The 18,660-nt window shown below is 42.9% G+C and overlaps 1 protein-coding gene across 7 annotated transcripts in view; it reads right to left on the reverse strand.

Annotated features, from left to right (window-relative positions):
* The window catches only part of FMNL2 (formin like 2), a 215,463-nt gene that overhangs the window by 44,658 nt on the left and 152,145 nt on the right, over positions 1-18,660 (reverse strand). For all 7 annotated transcript variants that reach the window (XM_077272952.1, XM_077272949.1, XM_077272954.1 and 4 more), the window contains exons 7-9: positions 4,319-4,427; positions 3,976-4,052; positions 1,864-1,957 (exon numbers count right to left, since the gene is read on the reverse strand). In XM_077272952.1, the coding sequence (XP_077129067.1) occupies positions 1,864-1,957; positions 3,976-4,052; positions 4,319-4,427 (280 nt within the window). The remainder of the gene's footprint in view (positions 1-1,863; positions 1,958-3,975; positions 4,053-4,318; positions 4,428-18,660) is intronic.

The raw sequence follows: 18,660 nt of genomic DNA on the forward strand, positions 1-18,660 counted from the left end.
TCTTATGCTTTTTATCATATACAAGCTGTACTACCCGGCTTCGCCCGGGTTAATAACTACTGTTAACAAAATAGAATGTGTTAACAAAAATGTATTCTTGTCTGCAAGCCTCGCTTCCCTCTCCTCAGAAAATTCATTGGCCCTTGAGGAAGCAGCTCTTGTTTTCATGTCTGCAAGCCTCGCTTCCCTCTGCTCATAAAATTCATTGGCTCTTGAGGAAGCAGCTGCTGTTCTCATGTGTGTCAGCCTTGTTTCTCGGTCTTCACATTTTTCATTGGCCCGTAATGCAGCTTTTCTTTTCGCATCAGCTGACATTCGTGCTATGGAATTCATTTTCTTATGAGGCATTATTGTGGTAAAAATAGTCTGTAACTGGCAGTTTCTATATCCTCTCACATAGAAATAATGTGACTGACATCAGCATTTCCACCAACACACCCTAACTGACATGCTATTACCTCACACAAGCTTTGTTATACTGAGAATGTCCTTTGTTGCCTATATTAACCAATCAGAGCTCAGATTAATTAACTAGCAAAATAGAAGCTGAGCTGTGATTGGTTGCAATTGGCAGCCTGATAAATCCCCAGCCAACAGGAAGCCCTCCCCCTGGCAGTATATATTAGCTCACACATACACATAATAGACAGGTCATGTGACTGACAGCTGCCGGATTCCTACATTTGTTGCTCTTGTAGTTTGTCTGCTTATTAATCAGATTTTTATTTTTGAAGGATAATACCAGACTTGTGTGTGTTTTAGGGCGAGTTTCATGTGTCAAGTTGTGTGTGTTGAGTTGCGTGTGGCGACATGCATGTAGCGACTTTTGTGAGATGAGTTTTGTGTGGCGACATGCGTGTAGCAACTTTTTGTGTCGAGTTGCATGTGACAGGTTAGTGTAGCAAGTTGTGTGCAGCAAGTTTTGCGCATGGCGAGTTTTGCGCGTGGCGAGTTTTATGTGTGGTGCGTTTTGAGTATGTGCAAGTTTTGTGTGAGGCAACTTTTGCATGTGTTGCAACTTTTGTGCATGTGGCAATTTTTTCGCGTATGCAAGTTTTGCGTGTGGCGAGTTTTCCATGATGTGAGTTTTGCACATGTGGCGAGTTTTGCGTGAGCCTAGTTTTGCATGTGGCGAGTTTTGCGCGTGGCGAGTTTTGAGCGGTGACTTTTGTGTTTCGACTTTTATGTGGCGAGGTTGGTGTGTGTGTGGTGAAATGTGCGCTGAGGGTGGTATACGTGTTCAAGCACGTGGTAGTGTGTGGCGCATTTTGTGTGTGTGTTCATATCCCCGTGTGTGGTGAGTATCCCATGTCGGGGCCCCACCTTAGCAACTGTACAGTATATACTCTTTGGCGCCATCGCTCTCATTCTTTAAGTCCCCCTTGTTCACATCTGGCAGCTGTCAATTCGCCTCCAACACTTTTCCTTTCACTTTTTCCCCCATTATGTAGATAGGGGCAAAATTGTTTGGTGAATTGGAACGAGAGGGGTTAAAATTTTGCCTCACAACATAGCCTATGACGCTCTCGGGGTCCAGATGTGTGACTGTGCAAAATGTTGTGGCTGTAGCTGCGACGGTGCAGATGCCAATCCCGGACACACACACATACATACACACACACACATCTTTATATATTAGATTGTAATCATGTATTATTTTGCTTAATAACATCTTTTATTCTTTTCTGTGTTTTTTTTTTATAATTGCATCTTTTGTTTTGGCAATTTTTTTTTCAGTCCTATAAATCATTATCAATAACTTAAATCATTAAGACTAAATTTCAGGAGGAAACCACAATAAACCCTTAAGAACATGAGCCTTCTCCTTGGACTACAGGAAATGTGGGATTACATCTTTTTTACCTCCTTGAAGTTATCAAATGCTGATAAAATAATTTCATGTCCTCCTCGGACAAGGCAGACGGCTGCGAGCAGCTCTAAAACAAGTGCTTTTGTTCTGTAGGGGGTAAAAAAGAAAAAGAGGAGAAAAAAAAATCAATATAAATAATACAATAAACCAGCCCACTTCTCGACAGGACAAGAATAACAGAAGAACTGCACAAAAGAGAGTTGTGCTCCAAGATTATTTCATGGGGGGGGGAGAGGAGGAGAGGTGACAGGTTCCCCTTCAAGTGACCTTAAAAGGTTTTTCGACGCTTTAAAAAAAAAAAAAATAATTGGTTGTCCCCTTCTCCAACATTGGCGGTCCGGAACAGAAGAGATGACATACTGACCACCGGTCATCTGACGGTAAATCAAGGACCTCGTCTTGTTATGACGCCATCTCTTCTGGTCTTGGAGAGAACCTTGGTGCGGTAACGCCGGGCAGATTAAAGGGTAAGGATGGAATCCCTTTTCCTGTACATGGGCTCATTCACATGAATGTTGGTTCTCTCTTCCGAGAGAATCGGGTTGATTATGCTACTGACACTCGGCTCAGAGTTTGATCCGAGAGTCAGTTTACTGGGATCCGATTCTTTCGCTTATCACAGGTGTTAAGAAGACGGAGAACTTACTCTCTCCATCTTCTCCGTCGTATGTATCCATGGAAATCGGGCTGCACTCGGGTGACATCTGAGTGCAGTACGATGTTTTACACACACCCATAAACTTGAACGGTTGCGTGTGATCTGATTTGCGGAGCCACGATTTTTTCTTATGCCTAAATTGACATGAAAAAAAGAAATGCCGATCTGCACTGCCCCATAGAATAACATCGGTCCGCGTGCCACCTGATATAACATTGCAGAGCACTCAGCCGTGTTATACGCTCATGTGAGCGAGCCCTAAGTATGACTTACCACTCTTAAGCTCTAAAAAAGTTTTTTCCCCAAAAAAAAATTTTTTTAGATATATATTTTGCTGTTTGTAGACACAAGATATCTGACCTAATTTTGCCATATGGAGAATTTCGCAACCGAATGTCCAGAAATGAACAGAAGCCATTTGCCTTGACAGGACGGGGACAGACGGAGATCTTCATGCTACAGGGGACGTCAGGCGCCATGTCCGGAGTAATCGGGAAACCGTTAGTCCTGACGATCCTCATATAAGCTTGTGCTTAACCCTTTATATCCCACATTAGCAGGCACCGGGAGCAATGATCACCTTGTGGTGCTGTTACCACATGACGGCAATGGATCTCTGCCGGCAGATTAGTAATAAACTCCATTGACAAGCACAGGAGGAAACAGACTAAGGGCACATTTCATTAACCGAGCGATCCAATATAGTTATTTGTATCGGCTTTCACAGCGCACCGCTCGCTGCCGAGCTCTGAACGATAACAGTCGGGGCGGCCATTTCAGATGCTCCTGACTTGTCTGATTGACTCAATTCTTCTATTTCTCATAAAATAACAAGTCTCCAGCCCTTTATCCAGTACATTGCGCTGTTCCTCTGTTATACCTCCTGGTAATAATAACCCAACAATTGCACGTTACCGTTCCTGTGTCTCTGACACATATAATTGGAATATCTGATTGCTATTTTATTTATACATTTCCAGGAGGCATAGCGGAGGTACAGAACTGTGCAGAAAAGAAAAGATCCTGGCATTTATATTATGGGGAATGCAAATATTTGCTTTAAAAAAAAAAAATAGACAAAAAATGAAACAGATGATGAAAATTTGCAAGCATTCCAGATAATCTGGCAACATATTGTACAAATAGCCACTAAAGGGAACCTGTCGCCTGATTCATGCTGCCCAGCGCTGCTGCGGGTGATTGACAGGTCTGTCCCAATAGTGAGAGACCTGTCAATCACCTCTGGGATCTTTAATGTACATCATATCCCGTGTCCCTGCCTTTGGTGTGGACTCGCGCGATGAGTCCACATCTTTCCCGGCATTTGATGGATGATTTTATCAGCCATCAAGTGCCTCTAACAGCCGCTGGCGGAGCAGTGCTTTACCCGCGACTGTTAACTAGTTAAATCCCTCATAGCTTCATGGACATTACTTGAGACACTCACCTTGGGTTTTTATTATTCAGACTTAGTGCAATTTCATTGACGGCATGCGGATGGGACATGACCATGTTGAAACCGTACTGCAGAAAGGAAAGAAAAAATATTACGGTATAAAAAGTGGAAAATGATAAAACGGTTCATTGGGGCACTGTATACTGCTTTATTATTGACCTCAATGTATACTCTGTATGCATCAAGTGCCGTAGCTCCCCCTAGTGGTGACCACAAGCAGACAAGAGTTTTATTTTCTGGCTATGCAGTGGATGTGGAGGTACAACACACACTTGTGATTCCTTCATGTAGCAACAAAGTGTATAACAATATTTGGAGACATAATTGACATTACCTGGTAATTCATGATCGCCCGCAAACACATGACACAGACATGGACGTCGTCCTTTTTACAAACTAATCTTGAATTTTTTAGCGTCCGTCTACTAGGCAAAGTATTATACCTGCAACACAAAAGGTTTAATAGAGTCAATGTACATAGTGTATATGCATCGAATGCCTTATTGTAGGGCTGCTCATCTGCTGATACAGAAGTCACTACATCTTAAAGGGAAACTGCCATATCCTCAAACACTATTAGCCTGCTGATAAAGGGTTAATCTGCAGGGTAATAGCGTTACAATGCTGTACTGCCAACACACTGAAAGCTCGGCTACTGGGAGAAAATTAACTTTATTCCTCGGGAGCCGCCGGCTTTCAGTTATAGAGGTGTGAAGAGAAACTTCAGTCAATGCTCATCTGTGTGTGGCGGCTGTAACCATGAACCGACACTTTGATTGACAGCTGTTTAAAGGGGCGCTCCTATACAGATTAGCCATCAGTCAAAGCACAGGGGCATCTTACAGCTGCCATTCACTGTGCACTGAGTGGTAACTGAAGACACGCCTCTATGACTGAAAGCCGGCAGCTCCAGGGAGGAATAAAATTCAATTTTTCCCGGCAGTTGTGCTTCCAGTACTGTGGCCGGGCAGCTCTAGAACGCTACTAACCTGCATATTAACCCTATATCTGCAGGTTCATACCATTTGGGGACATGACAGCTTACTTTAGGTAGAAAAAAAAATAGGGCATATTAATTGAAATGCTAAAGGGAAACTGTTAGCCTGTTTTTACATATGAAAATAGTGGCATGGCTCCATTGGCACTTGTCAGCAAACAAGAAATATTACTTTTTTCTAGATTCAATGTGCCAGCAATGAGCATTTTATAGAGTGAGAGAAGTCCAAGTGTATTCAATGTCCGCCCATCCAGCTTGAGTGACAGCTGCAGCTCATACTGAGCAGTGTGAGATCTCAGCAGCAGCAGCAGGGAGGAGGGGCACTGAGGAGCGGTCAATCGGATAGATAGGCAAAGATTAAGTTTAAACTCTGATAAAGGATTGTACAGTCATTCTGGCATGGCTTTTCATCACCAGTTACACCAAGTACACTAGCCTCATCAGGTCTAAAATATCTATAAAATGATGTATGCTGTTGTTATAACGGCTGACGGTGCTATAACGGCTGATGGTGCAATAACGGCTGACGGTGCTCTGCTGCTGTCATGGCGGCACTGATGAATGTCTGCAGGCTGCCTGCGGTTACTCCCTGTCAGGGCACCGGAAATAACTTACGTGTCATAATGCTACATAAGCCCAGTAATTACTGGAGACATTTGATTCCTAATTTAGGCTGACACTTATCTGTGAGCATTTCTAGGCTCGGGGATCATTTGCCTTTAAGAGGAAAAGGTTGCGAGTATTGAGAATAGGGACGGTGTCCACTTTTACTGCTTAGCTATGATGAACATGGGCTGAACGACCTTAAATTAATTCTATTGTTGACATTTTTTATAATCTAATATGTTACACATATTTATAAAGAAAAATGTCAATCACGGAACCGGACATTGAGCTGCCGAATGGAGGACCAGAGCAGCTACCTGACAACTGGGGCATCCGGCATAATATACTGTCAGTAACTTAATTATTGAAGGAATTGGGTCAGCAAAAAATGACTGTTCAAACCAAGCACAGATGCTCGGCACACCCTTGCCATGGCCAAACGGTTCAGTGCACCTTCAAACCTACTGGTTTTCCGTCTATCTCCATCTACCTTGTGCTCCGGAAAAGGAGAGAGATTGATGCAAAACAAGTAGGTGTAACAGTGCACTGAACTGTGTGGCCACGACAAGGGTGCAATGAGCCCCTGCTATTGGGTTGAACTAGGGGTCCCACTGATACCAGTGGCTAGTTCAGTTGGACATGCATTCGAAGATGAACAGCTAGCTGAAATGTATTGTGGCGCACTTCAATACACATGGCTGGATGGAGGAGATTATACCAGGATGGGGGACATTATACCAGGAAAAGGAGACACTATACCAGGAAGGGGCCCAGGATAGAGGAGATTATACCAGGAAAGGGAGACAGTATACCAGGAAGGGGCTCAGGATGGAGGAGATTATACCAGGAAAGGGAGACAGTATACCAGGAAGGGGCTCAGGATGGAGGAGATTATACCAGGATGGGGGACATAATACCAGGAAAGGGAGACAGTATACCAGGAAGGGGCCCAGGATTGAGGAGATTATACCAGGATGAGGGACATAATACCAGGAAAGGGAGACAGTACACCAGGAAGGGGCCCAGGATGGAGGAGATTATACCAGGATGGGGAACATTATACCAGAAAAGGGAGACATTATACCAGGAAGGGGCCCAGGATGGAGGAGATTATACCAGGATGAGGGACATTATACCAGAAAAGGGAGACATTACACCAGGAAGGGGAATAGCATGGAGATTATACCAGGATGAGGGACCTTACACCAGGAAGAGGCCCAGAGTTGGAAAAATTAGTACTAAAAGGGGACATTACTATAGGACATTATTACATGGAGGCGCGAAAAAGTATGTCTTCATAGGATCTGGAACACTACGTGTGCCCATACATCTGACGACCATGCAGGTGGTGGCCCAAGTCCAAATTCTGCATCAGGGCCCATTAGACTCTAGTTACGCCACTGGTTTGAACAGTAATTTTGTGCTGACCGATTCCCTTTAAAGCTCATTAATGTACATGTTTTTGGTTGGGCAACCACATGGAGCCTTACTGTGTATGTGTTACTGCATATGTAACGTACTGATTGATCGCTAATCGTCTGAGATGCTCGAGCACGTTATTAATGCTTTAGAAAATGAAGGGTTTTTCTTGGGTTAAATTGGGATTTTACAGACCATCGACTGCTGCGTAGAATATCCCGTCATTTACAGCAGCAAATAATGCCCCCGGCCATATGTCATCATCCCAACCTTACCGGCAATGTATCCCTGTGTCCTCCTGTAACTGCTCATTAGAGAAAACACAGGGCCTGATTAGGAACAGATCCAGGGATGTAACCTGACAGCCACAGTGTCTACTGGGACATCACAACAAATAGATAAAAAGCCACTTTTTGGTAGTGGTAGCCCAGATGACCTCAACATTTCCTGCACAATACTCAACTCGGAGGAACTGAGACTAATTAGTTCTTGTTTTGTTGGCGCTCAGTGGATGACAGCAGACGGGCGGCTGCTATATCGAGCATGGATATGTGGTTGGAGAAGTTTCCACGATACTGCAAAAATTACTTCTGTTTTTTTTTGGGGGGGGGGGTTCTGTTCTTGCTCTCGACATTTTCGGAGGAAACTTCAGACTTCTTTATTGTAATTGACCCTCCGCTACTGTAGAAAAATGGTCATTTTTTGGGCTGAAATTCAGCCCGCTGTGTTTGGGTCATCAATTATTCTCCACCCATACGGCCAGGTAAGATGAATGGATGATGGGGCATATCGACAGACATATCGACAGGCATAGCTTTATAACTGTTGAGCTGGAGATGGGATATGAATCGTTGTGCATTCCTTGAAATATATCATTTCTAGGATACAAGTTGTCAGCTATAAGACATTTTGGGTGTCAGGCACAACATCATGGCTTCTACAATAAACGGAAGGTACAACACGTATGTGAACACAGCCTTAAAGGGACATCTCGGCACTCCTCATAGATTTGTTTTAGTCAATGCCCAATGAAAGCACAATTGTGGATCAGCTTTTCTTATAAATCTGCATTGTGCCGTTCCTCTGCTAATCCTTCTGGAAATGTGTGAATAAATTGACAACTAGGTGGTGCCATTCCCCCTATCAAAGGGGTGTGTCCTTACTCAGTTTGCTATTGTGAACACTGATTGGGCAGAGTGAGATTTGCTGGGGACACGCCCCCCACTGTTGACACAGTTGTCAATTTATTCTGACATTTATTCTAACAGAGGAATGGCACCATGCAGAGTGATGAGAAAAGATGAGCGATACAATCATTCACTAAAACGGATCAGATCAGCTCTTTACAGTGTAGCTATTCCACTACACCCGGCCCAAATAATCACACTTGATAACTTTTTGGGAAACTCCAGGAAAACTTTTGGACTCATGGAAGTGTAAGCAAATCCCCTAGACCCCATGAAATTGCAGCTCAGTCTATGTTCACAAGTCCAATAATTTTTTCCATTTTTGCATTCAGTTTGGGTTGATGAAAACGGGAATCTAATGATCCATTTATAGATCCATTAATTTGAATGGTGATGAAAATGTCATAAAATGTCTCCTGTTTCACTGCACTCTGATTTTCAGCTGGATTAAGAGATGTAGTCTGCACTTTTTCTATGCGCCCCCCCTACCCCCCCCCCAAAAAAAAAATGGATATAAATTTGATCTATGTTTTTTAACACTGATGTCTCTGGGACACAGATCATAAAGGATGGTCATCTCAGGTGACATCCATTAAAGGGGTTGTCCCGTCTTGGGGGTCAAGTCTGCAGTCATTCTAAGTGACTGTAGATTTGTGAATCCTCACAGTGCACAGTGTCCGCGCTGTCAGGATTCTCCGATGCCAGCGCTGGAAACAGGCAGGTGCGTTACCACAAGTATGTGATATGGTCACATGCCGACTAGATGTGCACGGCCTTGCTCAATACAAGTGAAGTCTAGTCGGAATGTGGCCAGGAGTATACAAATTTCTCAGTCTCACCAACAGCCCCGGAGAATCCTGACAGCACACACAGTCCCAAGCCTGGACAACCCCTTTAATGGATCAGTTTTTTAAGCACTGAGCGTGGCCAGAACACTAGCGTTGTTCAGAGACAATTCTAGCAAAAATGGATCAATTACAAACAGAACAAAAACGGAAATCTAATTGAGCATCTGTTTTTGCTTCATTTTTTTTAATAAAGAGGTCTTGGAGAAGTAAACGGGTATGGCCCCTTTGGAAAATTTTCCATTGCGCCACCCACACCACAGAACGGACCCCTCCTGGATGCCAGTCAGCACAATATGCCAATTATGCAAATAATACGTCTCTAATTAATTCTCCTTTAAGGGACCAGCGTAATACGGCCATATGGATTATGCACAATATGTAATATCTTATATATAGTACAGACAATACAGTATATTAGCAGATCGCAACTGTTTACACCACAGATCTTAGTAATGGCAATGCATGGTGGAAATTCTCAGGAGACGACATGCAAACTGCTGGTAGGAAACATCTTTCTGCAAATAGAGGTCAGAAGAACAAAGAGATTTTAATCTGATTCACTCCTGTGGAAGCTATAATGGCCGCAGTATCAATATATACTGTAATCGTAGGCGAGCTTATCGCTCGTTTAGACAAAGAGCGTTTTAATGGCTTTTCATGGCCATCGTCTACAGTGCATCGTGCCAATCTGATCACTCAGTAATGACTCTGCATGACACACATTTCCTGACCGCTGGGACCGAGCAGCAATAACGCCACTATTGATAGAGGAGGAAGGAGTCACTGCCTCACGTATATGAAGGCTGCAGACAGTCAAGCCTGGGGCTTGTAGTCCTACAAGACATCCTCTGCTTCCGCCAGGCATATACTACATAAAAGCTGTATGTCCTATCTAGGAAGGTCACTGAGCAAGTTACAAGGACACATGGTAAAGGACACCATTTCTGACAGTTCATCAAATTCTCCTCTGTGCACATCCAGAGCTGCATTCATAATTCTGCTCTAACTAATCATAGGTAGTCTATCAAAGCAAGGGTACGTGCACTCTGAGTTTTTTGAGACTCCAAATGCTCCTCGAAAAGTCAAAATGCCTAAAATTTTGGAGTTTATTGCTCAGTTTCCACCTCCAAAACTCAGCAAAAAGATTATGTTTGCACATTCAATTTGGAATATGAGGGTTTTTTTGAGCGGATCCACTCTAAAATCCTCCTCAAAACCCTCAACAGTTTAAATTCAATGCTTTAGGAAAACCACTTTGCTGTTAATATGAGAAGCTTTTTTAGTTGTTTTTTTTTTCCTGCAGAGGCTTGAGAAATGCCTGGTGGAAAAAAAAGTAAGTGCATGCAGATCATGAAGTAAACCTTCTCCAAATTAGGCACTGTCCAATCAAAAGGTTGCAAAAAAAGAACACTTCAGGAAAAGAAAGTTTCCTAAAACTTTTCAAAACTTGTTCAGGAAGCAAAAAACTTCTTCAAAAAGTCTCCCCCCAAAAAAGGAAAGTTTCCTGTAGTGGCTTCTGCTTGAAAAAACTCATAGTTTTTGAAAATGTCAAAAATACTAAAATTTGAGAGTCCTCATTGGTTTAATATTTTTCTATCTACTGTCTATCACAGTACAATTACATTTATTTAAGTCCAAAAATTATCATGAGATTTTTTGGTTATTTCTTTTGAATACAGAATCAATTTCGTGTTTGAGGGCGGACAATTAAATACTGTAAAATAAAAGCAAAAAAAACATCCCAGATAATGAAGCTGCCATCACTCGGCAGCGATTCTTAAATCATAAATCATAAACTCGTCAAATGTAGGCATCAGGGCGAATCTCGCAAGACAAGTAACTACAAGACAGCACGATTCAACCACCTTTATTACCCATGGGAAACCGCTGATGTGTCTGATAAATGACTTCCCATTTCTGAAATACATCAGCGCTGACACAGACTGTTGAATTAAACATTTTAATAAGTCTAGCGCACAAAAGGTGGGACCGGTCCTCATCCATACTTCACGACGGAAAAAAAAGGACTTAGCCGGAAAGTTGGAAATACAACAAACTTTTGGCATTTTGGACTTCGGTGTATTGAATATAATTCTAAATTGAAAAAGCGGGAAGGAAAATGATATGATACAGAAAGATTAAAATACGGTAGTCACTTTTTACAGGTTCGACTATTGAGACCCCATAATTTCCAACCTGCCAATTTCTACGCCCCCCAATTATTAGTGGGAGCGGTACGGGTGACAAGACTTCCCCATGATTAGACATTTTCGGAATATCCAACTCATACATCTATAGTAGAAATCCCATAGTGGTCCTAACTTTTCAGATAATTTTTAGACCTCATTCAGACGTTCATATTACGCATACGTTTTACACCTGTTTTTACGTACTTATATGGGGCTTTTCATATGACCGTGTTTTTTTTCTGCTAACTAATTAGTCTACAAAATAAAAAATGAAGACACGTCCAGCTTTGATCCCATAGTGGTCGTGACATTTCATTTCAGATTATTTTTAGGCCTCATTCAGACGTCCGTTTTTCACATAGGCGTGTTATCATTGTTTTTGACAGGTAGAACACGTACTTATATGGGGTTTTTCATATGACCATATTTTTTTCTGCCAACTGAGTGGTCCAGAAAAAAAATGGAGACACGTCCAGCTTTTATCCAAGTCAAAAAATCAAACTCTACATCAAATGAAAGGATATTTGAGGATGGATTCCGTGCTTCTAGATACAAAATTTCCGGCACCGTGACGTATCAAGTCATGATGGTCCTGGGGAAGGTGTATGTTCAGGAGCTGAGCCTGCTCCATACAGAGTCAGTGCCGGCTGTGTTACACAGCTGGTACATCTAATAGCAGGGAACTGGAGCTAGCTGCGATCCATGCTGCGTAACCATTAAAGTGCCGCTGTCTTCTACCATCAGTTACACTTACATGGTGCAATCACGAGAAAGGCTCATTTCAATCTTTTTTTAGGACATTAAAATAATAATTCTGAAAAATATATACAAATTTGGTATCACTGTAAAGGTAGTGTCCTGGAGAATCATGCTGCTAGGTCATGGTCATTATTACTGCACAATGAATGCCATAAAAGTGCAACCTAAGAACAATGACGGAATCGCATTTTTTCATCATTGCATCGCATTTGACATTTTTTTCTTTTTACTTTTTTTTCAGTACATTATATGGTAATGTGAATTGCGTCAATCGAAATTACAACTCATCCTGACGATGGAAAAATAACAAAAAATTACGACTCTTAAAAGAGGAGGAAAAAACCTAAAATTGGGGTTTAAAAAAATGGTATATTGCCCCATAGAAGGGATGTGCACCCCAAACAATGGACCCTTATCCCCATATAATCTGATGCTAGTGAAAAACCTTGATTTTCTAAAGTCATAGAAGAGCACCATGCAGATGGTAATTTGGCACATATTTTCCGATGACCTTCAGGACTTCATATTATTATGTCCCCTGCACAAGATGTTTTATCATTTCCCGCTTCCAGACATTAATAAACAATTTGCTTTCTCTGACACTTTCCTTTTAAAAGCCGCTCACAATCCATAAAGTAATGTTGGTGTCCGACGCATGTAGTGAGTGGAGCGTGAGCCGTGGCTGTGAATCATCCGCTGATCTATACGGCCTCGCTCTCTATAGAAGCGAAGCAATCTCCTCTCAATACTCGGCTTCCATAGATCACCAAACACTTGGACAGAACTATTGATTTTACACTTAGGTGGCCATACGCCATCGTAACCCAGACTAGTCTGCACGTGTCGGCTCTTCAAGTTGTAAGGTGTTCAGTAATCAGGGGTGCTGAAAAAACAAGTATGTGACCCCAGTATTCACCGCCAGATAATAAAACATATTGAAATGGAGGTGATATATTCAATATACAGTAGTCAAGAAAATGCTAATACAGGTCCTAAGGAAGAGCTATTATAAGTGATTGAGGCACAAATGTCTCCCCTGCCTCTACAGCGGTCTCCCCTGCCATTACAGGAGAGAACAAAAGGAAATAAAGTACTGCACATCCGAGACTGGGGCTGAAAAAACACCAGACACCAGGGACGAGGCCTCTAATCCACCAAGGAAAAAACATCAGTTCCAAAGCTAGTAGTACTAAACCACCGAACACCAGGGACTAGACCTCTAATACACCAGGGCTAAACCAATAGTCTCCAAGGCTGATAGTACTAAACCACCGAACACCAGGGACTAGACCTCTAATACACCAGGGCTAAACCAATAGTCTCCAAGGCTGATAGTACTAAACCACCGAACACCAGGGACTAGGCCTCTAATACACCAGGGCTAAACCAATAGTCTCCGAGGCTGATAGTACTAAACCACCAGACACCAGGGACTAAACCTCTAATACACCAGGGCTAAACCAATAGTCTCCGAGGCTGATAGTACTAAACCACCAGACACCAGGGACTAGACCTCTAATACACCAGGGCTAAACCAATAGTCTCCGAGGCTGATAGTACTAAACCACCAGACACCAGGGACTAGACCTCTAATACACCAGATAATACGTTTTTAAATAACAACCACACATTTTAAAGTTCACAGCACGATAATGTGCCAAAAATATGTATAACGGTGGCAGGACTATTTCAACCCATCATCAAAACTAGATATATATACTACACAAAGATGATGTCAAGGTCGTTTATTTAATTTAGAAAAATACAAAAAACTTTATTAATAAAATATAGTGTATGGGGATACAGGAAACACAAATACATAGTTGCTCACATCATGAAATACAATAAAACACAATATGGCCACGCCAGGACCTAGTTCCATATACAGGGAAGAGTAATAATCACAAGTAAATATAATAATAATAAATCACCCCTCCTTACACCAAAAAACCTCCTAATGAGAACAACCACTATTACCCAAAAAGACTGTCAGTATGGCTACACTTTTAGTGTTCCCAAGGCATAGGGTATTCAATCTAATAGTATCAAAAGTACAAATTTCCCCTAATCTTAAATTGGGCTGAGCGCTGGATAACACATGGAGCACCAGATAATCTAATATTTGCAGCTCAGTCAAAGCATCCAGCCTATAGTATGATACATAGCGGTTGTTTTAGCAAATATTTACCAGTAGGTTGTGAGGCAGTAAGTATGGACCGGTACCTGGCGCGTCCGCCCCTATGGAACTAGGTCCTGGCGTGGCCATATTGTGTTTTATTGTATTTCATGATGTGAGCAACTATGTATTTGTGTTTCCTGTATCCCCATACACTATATTTTATTAATAAAGTTTTTTGTATTTTTCTAAATTAAATAAACGACCTTGACATCATCTTTGTGTAGTATATATCTCTAATACACCAGGGCTAAACCAATAGTCTCCGAGGCTGATAGTACTAAACCACCAGACACCAGGGACTAGACCTCTAATACACCAGGGCTAAACCAATAGTCTCCGAGGCTGATAGTACTAAACCACCAGACACCAGGGACTAGACCTCTAATACACCAGGGCTAAACCAATAGTCTCCGAGGCTGATAGTACTAAACCACCGAACACCAGGGACTAGACCTCTAATACACCAGGGCTAAACCAATAGTCTCCGAGGCTGATAGTACTAAACCACCAGACACCAGGGACTAAACCTCTAATACACCAGGGCTAAACCAATAGTCTCCGAGGCTGATAGTACTAAACCACCAGACACCAGGGACTAGACCTCTAATACACCAGGGCTAAACCAATAGTCTCCGAGGCTGATAGTACTAAACCACCGAACACCAGGGACTAGACCTCTAATACACCAGGGCTAAACCAATAGTCTCCGAGGCTGATAGTACTAAACCACCAGACACCAGGGACTAAACCTCTAATACACCAGGGCTAAACCAATAGTCTCCGAGGCTGATAGTACTAAACCACCAGACACCAGGGACTAAACCTCTAATACACCAGGGCTAAACCAATAGTCTCCGAGGCTGATAGTACTAAACCACCGAACACCAGGGACTAGACCTCTAATACACCAGGGCTAAACCAATAGTCTCCGAGGCTGATAGTACTAAACCACCAGACACCAGGGACTAAACCTCTAATACACCAGGGCTAAACCAATAGTCTCCGAGGCTGATAGTACTAAACCACCAGACACCAGGGACTAGACCTCTAATACACCAGGGCTAAACCAATAGTCTCCGAGGCTGATAGTACTAAACCACCAGACACCAGGGACTAGACCTCTAATACACCAGGGCTAAACCAATAGTCTCCGAGGCTGATAGTACTAAACCACCAGACACCAGGGACTAGACCTCTAATACACCAGGGCTAAACCAATAGTCTCCGAGGCTGATAGTACTAAACCACCGAACACCAGGGACTAGACCTCTAATACACCAGGGCTAAACCAATAGTCTCCGAGGCTGATAGTACTAAACCACCAGACACCAGGGACTAAACCTCTAATACACCAGGGCTAAACCAATAGTCTCCGAGGCTGATAGTACTAAACCACCAGACACCAGGGACTAGACCTCTAATACACCAGGGCTAAACCAATAGTCTCCGAGGCTGATAGTACTAAACCACCAGACACCAGGGACTAAACCTCTAATACACCAGGGCTAAACCAATAGTCTCCGAGGCTGATAGTACTAAACCACCAGACACCAGGGACTAGACCTCTAATACACCAGGGCTAAACCAATAGTCTCCGAGGCTGATAGTACTAAACCACCAGACACCAGGGACTAGACCTCTAATACACCAGGGCTAAACCAATAGTCTCCGAGGCTGATAGTACTAAACCACCAGACACCAGGGACTAGACCTCTAATACACCAGGGCTAAACCAATAGTCTCCGAGGCTGATAGTACTAAACCACCAGACACCAGGGACTAAACCTCTAATACACCAGGGCTAAACCAATAGTCTCCGAGGCTGATAGTACTAAACCACCAGACACCAGGGACTAGACCTCTAATACACCAGGGCTAAACCAATAGTCTCCGAGGCTGATAGTACTAAACCACCAGACACCAGGGACTAAACCTCTAATACACCAGGGCTAAACCAATAGTCTCCGAGGCTGATAGTACTAAACCACCAGACACCAGGGACTAGACCTCTAATACACCAGGGCTAAACCAATAGTCTCCGAGGCTGATAGTACTAAACCACCAGACACCAGGGACTAGACCTCTAATACACCAGGGCTAAACCAATAGTCTCCGAGGCTGATAGTACTAAACCACCGAACACCAGGGACTAGACCTCTAATACACCAGGGCTAAACCAATAGTATCCGAGGCTGATAGTACTAAACCACCAGACACCAGGGACTAGACCTCTAATACAACAGGGCTAAACCAAGAGTCTCCGAGGCTGATAGTACTAAACCACCGAACACCAGGGACTAGACCTCTAATACACCAGGGCTAAACCAATAGTCTCCGAGGCTGATAGTACTAAACCACCGAACACCAGGGACTAGACCTCTAATACACCAGGGCTAAACCAATAGTATCCGAGGCTGATAGTACTAAACCACCAGACACCAGGGACTAGACCTCTAATACACCAGGGCTAAACCAATAGTCTCCGAGGCTGATAGTACTAAACCACCGAACACCAGGGACTAGACCTCTAATACACCAGGGCTAAACCAATAGTATCCGAGGCTGATAGTACTAAACCACCAGACACCAGGGACTAGACCTCTAATACACCAGGGCTAAACCAATAGTCTCCGAGGCTGATAGTACTAAACCACCAGACACCAGGGACTAGACCTCTAATACACCAGGGCTAAACCAATAGTCTCCGAGGCTGATAGTACTAAACCACCGAACACCAGGGACTAGACCTCTAATACACCAGGGCTAAACCAATAGTATTCGAGGCTGATAGTACTAAACCACCAGACACCAGGGACTAGACCTCTAATACACCAGGGCTAAACCAATAGTCTCCGAGGCTGATAGTACTAAACCACCAGACACCAGGGACTAGACCTCTAATACACCAGGGCTAAACCAATAGTCTCCGAGGCTGATAGTACTAAACCACCGAACACCAGGGACTAGACCTCTAATACACCAGGGCTAAACCAATAGTCTCCGAGGCTGATAGTACTAAACCACCAGACACCAGGGACTAGACCTCTAATACATTAGGGCTAAACCAATAGTCTCCGAGGCTGATAGTACTAAACCACCAGACACCAGGGACTAGACCTCTAATACAACAGGGCTAAACCAAGAGTCTCCGAGGCTGATAGTACTAAACCAACAGACACCATGGACTAAACCTCCAATCCACAGAGGATAAACCCCCAGTACCAAGAGCGATAGTACTAAACCACCAGCCACAAGAGAATAGGCCACTAATTCACCAAGGAGAAACAACTAGTACCAAGGCTAGTAGTACTAAACCACCAGACACAAGAGACTTGGCCTCAAATCCACCAAGGGTAAACCAATAGTGATCAGGGCTGATATTAGTAAACCATCAGACACCAGGAAATAGGTCTCTAATCCACCAAGGCGAAACCACCAAACTCCAGAACTACGAGTACTAAACCACCAGGGACTCGGTCTCTAATCCACCAAGGCTAAATGACCAGTAACAGGGCTAGGAGTACTAAACTATCAAATACCATGTACTAGGTTTTTACGCCACCAAGGCTGAGCCAATAATCACCAGCGCTGATAGTAGTAAACCATCAGACACCAGGAACTAGACATCTAATTCACCAAGGCTAAACCACCAGTACCAGGCTGATAATACTAAACCAACAGACACCAAAGATTAACACCAGGGCTGGTAGTACTATACGACCTTCATATACAGTACATTAGATTGTCAGCCAATCCCACCAAAATTGGCAGGTTTGGCAAATAATAATCTAAAAATATAAAGTCAACTTTAGAATACTAAACCACAAGACACCAGGGCTTGGAGACCTTAGTCAATGGATGTGAAGAACTGGAGCATTAACCAGTGATTATCAAAGAAGGAAGCACTTGATCTATGGGGTAATAGAAAAGGAAATATTGCTCCTCTGTTCTAGAACCTGAGATACTAAATCACAAGGAACACAGTACAATGAAAACAAGATAGTGGCAGAAAAGAGCTTGGTCAGCGGAAAATTTTTGGAATCTGATAAACTAAAGTAGGAAGAACTGATATTGCACCGTCATTGAAAGTGAATAGAATTGGCAGATAAAAGCATGATGCAGTAGAGTAGCGTTGGCTACTGTCCAGGGCAAGGCAAATACTTTGTTACCCATAACCCATGGATGGTTGGTACCCCCTAAGTCTCTTCCACCAGTCCAGTATTCAATCTATTTGTCTATTGTATTGTAAGAAAATACTTATGTAATTATTGTTTGCCTGTTGACCCTGTATTTCTCTTCTGCTTTTTGCTGAAATCCTACATATAGCTTTTAAAATAGAAAGTTATAGTTATATTTTTTTTATCTTTTATTACATTTTTTAAGTCTTTTTTCTTAATAGCACTATTTTATTACCCCAGCCCTAGCCCTAACCATAATCACAGACATAAGGGAAAAAATTTGTACCCCCAAATAATTTAGCACCCAGGGTAGC

The sequence above is a fragment of the Ranitomeya variabilis genome, chromosome 7 (genome assembly GCF_051348905.1).
Source record: "Ranitomeya variabilis isolate aRanVar5 chromosome 7, aRanVar5.hap1, whole genome shotgun sequence".
Lineage (NCBI taxonomy): Eukaryota > Metazoa > Chordata > Amphibia > Anura > Dendrobatidae > Ranitomeya > Ranitomeya variabilis.